Source organism: Sinohyriopsis cumingii, chromosome 2 (assembly GCF_028554795.1).
Source record: "Sinohyriopsis cumingii isolate HCF-2022 chromosome 2, ASM2855479v2, whole genome shotgun sequence".
Classification (NCBI taxonomy): Eukaryota; Metazoa; Mollusca; class Bivalvia; order Unionida; family Unionidae; genus Sinohyriopsis; species Sinohyriopsis cumingii.
The window spans coordinates 152,750,958-152,758,441 of record NC_142962.1 but is presented as its reverse complement, the minus strand read 5'-3'; the positions used below and the strand labels follow the sequence as shown (position 1 = coordinate 152,758,441).

General features: G+C 38.3%; 1 protein-coding gene across 1 annotated transcript; it reads right to left on the bottom strand.

The window, feature by feature from the left end:
- Window positions 1-4,257: 4,257 nt before the first annotated feature.
- LOC149806114 (cytochrome P450 2H2-like) lies at window positions 4,258-5,339 on the bottom strand. Its single transcript, XM_089935165.1, has 2 exons — window positions 5,159-5,339; window positions 4,258-4,751 (listed from the first exon to the last, which is right to left on the bottom strand). Exons 1-2 carry the CDS (start codon window positions 5,337-5,339, stop codon window positions 4,258-4,260), a joined length of 675 nt encoding a protein of 224 aa, XP_089791291.1.
- Between the last annotated feature and the right edge of the window lie 2,145 nt (window positions 5,340-7,484).

Genomic DNA, 7,484 nt, shown 5'->3' with positions numbered 1-7,484 from the left:
AGTAAAGGTCAGCCTGGGGAGTGTCAGATGTTTTAATGACGATAATAAAATAAACTAATAAAGAAACGTTAAATAGTGATATGATGAGGGACTTTTCTGTGCCCCTTATGTGTTGCTACTGGAGTAGATGGTGTTGAAACACTTGTTTGGGACACAGACTATGAAATACACGTGATGCATCATATGGATTATATCATGAACAATATATGTCGAGGGAGGTTTATAAGCCGCGGTGTGTTTGTGTGCTGATGTGTGTGTGGTACGAGTTGACAATCTTTTCTGATCAGAGTCCCGACAATGCATATGGTATAGAACATGTTTATAGTTCTCCACTTGCGAATATTTTATTCAAACGAATAATTAAAAGGCATAGGAAAGAAAAATATGCCGTTTTAGTGACCAAATTGCGGACTTCGAGCGTCAGTATTATATTAAAAGATATTATAACGAGCTCGAAGTATGAAAGGATGAACCAGAACAAATCTAAAGTGCAGATCTTATTCGTTATAATTTCGAAAGTTGATAAGAAACTGAAAATTACGTCCTTAATTGTTGTACAGCTCATCGTGCTTGTGACAAGTGTATACAAGAACCAATATATTTTCATTGTCCAAATTACAGCATGAAACAAAGAACAAAAACAAGAAACAAATCTTTTGCAAACCTCAAACTCTTACACCCAATCGACGACACGTGGTCGGGAAGAGAATGTATGGCGTTATGGAACCTGTCATCGATATGCTACAGTCAGGCTCCCAGTTTCTCTGAATACGACGGGCAATGTACCAGAGTCACGATTGATGGAGAGTAATTTATATGAAAGTGAGTCAAGTACAATTTAGGCTGGACCAATGCGACACGCTAGCCGCTTCAAACAATGAATACAGAATTTTTTTTAAACATTACTTTGCGACAATTCTATGGATATGTTTCCAACAACAGTTTGTGTTGTTTCCAGGTCTAATGGCCTAAGTGCATACAAATGGATCAAGAAGCAGCGAAATTAATGTTTTGGAAGTACAATACTGATTCTGTGTTTGAATGGTATGGATAAATAATAGTAAGTACAGGCAACAATCGAGAAAACCAGCGCTTAAAACAAGTGTCAGTTTTTATATTCCTGAAAAATACAGTCACTAGTAATCACATGTCTAAAAGGAAAGATTCTGAAAATGACGATTGCCGTTTTGGACAGTTAGTATAATTTTACGTAAAACAAAATGAAAGTGAATTTATTTATCGTTTTGAGCTATATGATAAAAGAGTTACAAAATATTTGTCGCCAAAAAAGATATTGACAAATTATTGACAAAATTGTGTTCTTTGAGGGAAGTGTACAAGCAATTTGTTTTTCAAGACTTGATCAATGTAAGCATTTTGAATTATGTAGTTTATGAAGTGTATCATTCAGTCTTAATAAGAATATATACAGAGGAATGCCCTGTAGTTTTTGTATCTTTTTAAAACATCATTTTACAACATGAACAAATACACATAAAGCATCAAGAGAGACCTATGCATAGAAAAATAACAAAACTTGTATTGATTGTTCAATTTTGCTGGTGTAATTGCACTTTCGAAAAACTGACCATGAATTTATTTTCTCCGGTTATTCTTTTCTCGGTATATCTCGAATTTCGAAAGGTTTTGGTTTGTGTGTCACACCAAACACACCGTCTATTTCGTTTATGTCCAACGTTGTGCTCTCAGGTGGAAATAACTCTAACCTCTGGACCAGAGCTGTGATGAAGAGGTAAAGATCCATTCTATCCAGGGACTAGCCAACACAGTTTCTTTTAACTGTAAAATGGTTAAGGCTATATATTTTTTACGTTGCAGGAGCTAGAAACAAACACTTTGCTTTGAGTGATACAAAACAATTCTTTCTTGAATTCTCACTACTTTCGTAAGATCGCTGCCTGCAAGAGCGCAACATGTTTTTAATATCAGTCATAAACGACTATTACTGTTTATATTTATTTCTCAACAACTCAATGGTAAGTTTTACTGTCTACTTAACGAAATCAATACAAAGGTAAAAACATGTATGGCAATACATTCCCGATATTTAACGACGTAATTTATAAAATATGGGAGAATGATTTCTGATCAATTATATGAAATTTGTCAAGCAATGTTTGAAGATTCATGCAAATTATAACAGCTAGAAAACAGACACACGAAATTTTAAATTTATCTCTGTCTATTACTAATATAGGAAATACAAATATGCTACAATATTGCAGTCAGTTAATATTATTTTTATCAAACGTTGTGCAAAACATTAATAGATAATAGCTGCTGAAACAGAACATATTTTCAACCACTCGATTATAGGAAACTGCTATTTGAAGAGACCACAGTTAAGAGACCCCAACGTAACAAACTAATTAGAGCTCGTAATAAACTAATCAGAGAGCGAAATCAAAATGGAATTTCTCAATCAGAAATTGGAATGGTCTTCAGAGAAGCGAAAGATACCGAACATTTAAAAGCGCGTCCCATTGCCAAATACCTAAACAAGCCATCCCCATTAGGGGTGTGTTGTGGTGTATAGGGTGTTGTTGTTATTTTAGATGGTTTTAAAGACACTCAATGAATTCTTTTCTTTATCCTGCTGAGGAAATGGGAGCTAAGTGCCTTTCCCAAGGATACACATAGACAGCCAGCCAGAGGTGTCCTGGGCGGTTATCGAATCCGCGACCATTGGATTACGAGCCGGACGCTGTACCAACTGAGCTACTCGCGGCTCACATGGAGAGGGAACGGGAGGGTGTGTAGGTAGTAATAGAAGTGTATGTGCAGCATATGAGCAATCTTGCTAGAGCTGCATGAACCATCGTTATGAAATGAGATACTTAGGTAAGGCTCAGTTAATATATCTACCTGTCTATTAGCATTTTCACAAGGAGAGAAGCCAGTCACAACAAGAGTTGTATTATTTGGTTCTGGGTGGTTTTGACGTTTCTCTTAACCCCCAATAATCCACACTAATCCCTGATGTTTCAAAGATATCATTTGGGCATAAAATCCACAAAGTCACTCCGCTCGATATCATGAATTATTTCACCCTTACGGGCTAGATTCGGATTTTAATGTATCCCAAGCCCTTGATAGCCTCGGTCTCTTCTAATTTATCTCATGCCTTTGATAGCCTCAATCTCTTTTAAATTATCCCATGACTTTGATAGCCTCAGTTTCATTTGATTTATCCATGCCTTTGTTGGTCTCAATCTCTTTTAATTTATCCCAAGCCTTTGATAACCAGTCTCTTTTAATTTATTCCATGTCTTTGATCGCCTCAATCTCTTTTCATTTATACCATGCCTTTGTTGGCCTCAATCTCTTTTAATTTATATCATGATGAGACCTTCCGTGCAAGGAGAAAGTTTATAGAATATGGTGTAAAAAATATAATTTTACCTGTGAAGAAAGGAATGAATTCTTCCGGCTTCAACAAGGTCCCTTCCTCGCCAATGAATCTCTCAGGTCGGAACTCCTCCTGGTCGCTCAAGATTTTAGAATCGAAAAGCACTGAGTCGATGTCTGGAAGAAGAGTTGTTCTTGTAGGGATGTCAAAGTCCCGAAGTTTTCTGTCCACTGTGCATGTGTGAGGAAGGCTTATGGTAGCAATGTCACAAACTCTATAGACTTCCATGATGAAGGCCTCGATGTAAACCAAATTCCGTTTGTCTTGTAAGGATGCCAAGCCGTCTGCTTCAACAAATTTATCTCACGAACAACGCGTGTCTGAATATCTTGTTTTGCAGCAAGGTAAAAAACTGCTCAGGTAATAGTTGTAGTTGTTGTTTCTGTGCCGGCTATAAACAGATCTGATACTATTTTTGTCATCTGCTTTTCTGGAAGATAAAAAGAGTTGTAAAAATGTATTGCAATGACCTTTAAATTTTGACCAAGAAGACATAGGAATAGAAAATAGAAATCAATATAACATACTTATAGATTATTATTTTTTTTTTGAAAACGCACTATACTAGTCAATATCATTTGGTTTTATATATGAATCATAAATTTCAATCAATAATAAAACTGAAAACGTTCACAAGTGATCAATTTAATGGAAGATTAAAGTAAAGGAAGGATATTTGGACATTAATCACGTTCAGGTGATACCTTGTAACGATTATCTGAATAACTGCACGATTTTCTATAGAAATGAAAAATATTTACAGTTCTAAAGTGTGAATCATAATATTCTTAGGTTTCCTCATTTGTAAATGTAGAATCTTTCTGGTCTCAATTATTCTTCATTTTCAGCAGGAAAGCATCAACGAAGTCTTCCATTTCGTTCTCGTCGAAGTTCTCAATGTGCTTGTCAATAAGCTCTCCTATAAATCCTTGTACACATCTGACATTTTTAAGCGTCTTTTTAACATGAAACAGGTCCCCAGGCAGGTACCGCAGGAAAGGAAAGAAAGCAACTGCACTTTTTGGTCCAATGTTTTCGATGTTTTCGTCTAGCATTTTCATCATTTTCGCAAACCTTGGGTCGTCATGATTAAAATGTCCTCCAAATGACATAGCATTGATGACATTGGACACGATAGTTTGTACAATATGCTGAATACGGAATGGCGTCTCGTGTTTTTTGGCGATCTCGGATAAGAGTAGGGAAACTTCCTTATGGATTTTCGCTTCCAGGTTCGTTTTTCCAAATCCAAAATTTCTCAGTGTTGTAAGAGTAAATTTTCGGTGTTCCTTCCAAAGCTCTCCAGAAGATGACGCTATACCTTTAATCAAATCATAAAGTGCTTAGTTACCCGTGTATCCATACATATAATATTATAGCCTCTCAGTTACTTATGGTTTTCTGCAAGCCTTACATTCTTTGTTTTCTACATAGGTTTTGTTTTTAAAATTATTATTTTCTCTGGAAAATTCTTGCAACGTGAAATTTTTTAATTTTTGGATGATTTCTTAGAGTATGTATAAGTTACTTGAACTGTGGATGATTGAAGAATGTTGTCATCTAAAAATACAATAAAGAACGGACCTGGGTAACCCCAAAGAAAAACCACTGGGCCCAAAGAAACCATACCTTGTTTTTCACCAATGAGAGTAGTATCCAAGGAGTCGGGTCTGTCCGAGATCTCTCCTCCACGTTTTACAAAGATTTATTTAATGGCCACGTGCCTACTAATCCCCACGGCAAGTTTGGGTCCCATATACAGCCGGTAGATGTCACCATATCGCTTATGCAACCGTCTGAGTGATTTCTCAAATCTGGATCTGTCGTCAGCTTCCATGCGTTCCCTATGAAAGGGATGTGCCAGGGCCCTGGTGGAAGCTTTGCCCGGCCCTGGCGCTTGTAAAACCATCGTGTAACTATCGCTAAAAAATAGTAGTCCTATGGAAATCGGATTTAGATTGAAGTCATGTTCAGAAAGCTCCACGTATCTCTTTTAGAAAATTGATCTGCTTCTGTTTTCAATCTTACGATAGTGAGGTTTACTATCGTGTAGATATGTATTTACGATCGAATGTAGTGGACTAATCAGTCGAGAGACCGCTTTTTATACGCGATTTCAAAGCCATGTAACTAGGTCTGTTTCTTGCTTGATCCACGCTGACATTTACAGCATGAATCACGTATGTTAGATCATTGGGTAGGACGCGGCTACATGATCGGTCACATTAGAATAGAAAGTTCGAGATACCACAAGACTCAAGCCTTAGCAAAAATTATTACATACAAACGAACAGAAACATATACAGATCACACAAAAAAACCCAGAAACGATCACTTAGTTGTCAGGAGTCACTTTTTGGGGGACACGTCCAGTGCTTCGATGGTAAGATTGGTTGTACGCTTGAACCAGGTGCGGTAAGATGTCGATGTACTTGAGAGTGTGGTGATGCGTAAAACATTTCCACATGCGTTCTTTCAAAGTGTGTTGAAAACGTTCCACGATGCTGGCTTTGGTTTCGGGATTTTCGGTGATGGAAAAAATGAATATCACGTTTTTTTTAATTCCTTTTGGAAAGCTTGGTTAACAAATTCGGTGCCTTTGTCGGTTTCCCATTGAAGGGGGTGACGCAAGCTTTGTTTCAACACCAGTTTGAGGGATGGCACTAATTCAATGCTACGACCCAGGCAAATTTGGAAAAGACATCGATGACACAAAACAAATATTTGTAGCCACGATTGTAGCTGGCCAAATGAGAGACATAGGCTAATTCGGCTTGCCATTGATGCTCGATGCCCTCCCTTCGAGTGCGACTTCTGGAAACCTTTCGTCGAATGGGCTTGTGTAAAGTTTAGGTAGCTTGTTCTTGCAACCATCATTGCACTTGAGGTAAACAGAAACTTTCAGTCGAGTTTTGACAGCACGATACAATTTCTGATTTACTGCGTAACCTGCAGGATGGGATGGATTGTAGCAAATGCTGGCTAACACATTCTCCATTTTTAATAAGTCACCCACCCTACGCTGATTCTACTTTGGACGGGGCGAAAGAGTGGTTTGGAAACGGATTTAAGTGTCCAATGGGCCACGGGAATAGAAGTCGAAGGTTGTGGTTGTGGAGGTGGTAATGGAATGACTTTGGTAATTTCTTCTTTTTTCTCTCCTGGTTTCCCTTCTTTCTTTTTCATTTCTGTCGAAGGAGGAGTGGACATCATCTTTTTAACCCAAGCTTTCATTTCGTATCGTTGGGATGTGGGGGAAGGGGTCAACAAGGACGCTTCAATTTTACTTGTAATGGTAGCTGCTGACGGTGTTCGAAAGATTCTCGTACCTCTGCTTCCTCAGGCTTTCGGAACGATTGTAAACGATTTTCAAAGTCACAGTATTCACGCAAACGGACAGGGAACGAATATTCGTCTGTCACACGTTTCGATGAGGGCAGAGTGACATCCACAGGAGTTTGCTCAGTTTTGGATGACATCCGTAGGGTGGTAGACGCATGGCCTCACGTGAAAGTTGACATTGACAATGAAAACCAGTAAAGAGTCCACGATAACAAGTGGCATCACGTTTGCATCCGTCAGGTTTGACACACACAGCATCACTTTCTATGGTAGGTGTAGTGGCAGTAGTAGTAGTAGTGATAACAAAGTTCCCATGATGCTTTACTGCATCGCTCTCATCTCAAGGCACAGCATCGCACTCCAGTTGAGAATCACCGAACTTGAACTGTGCCTGTTCGATCTTGTTTTGTGTGTCACTGAAAGTATTCATCGTTCTCGCTTGGTCTTGGTAGTGACAATGAACTATCGATCTTGGACATTGTCCCTTTTTATACAAGTCGCAATGAAGTCGAAATGAAGTCTCAAGCTTGTACATAGTTCCATTTTTATGTCTAGTTTTGGAAGTCTTCCTTTTTTTCTTCCTGGAGAAAGGTACTACCTTCTCTAAGGTACCGTCATAAATGTACCGCAGTGTGATGGGTGGAAAAGCCACAGAAATGTAAGGACAGTGCGGAGACAATCGAGTATGTTCCAGAATAGCTGAATCTGTATA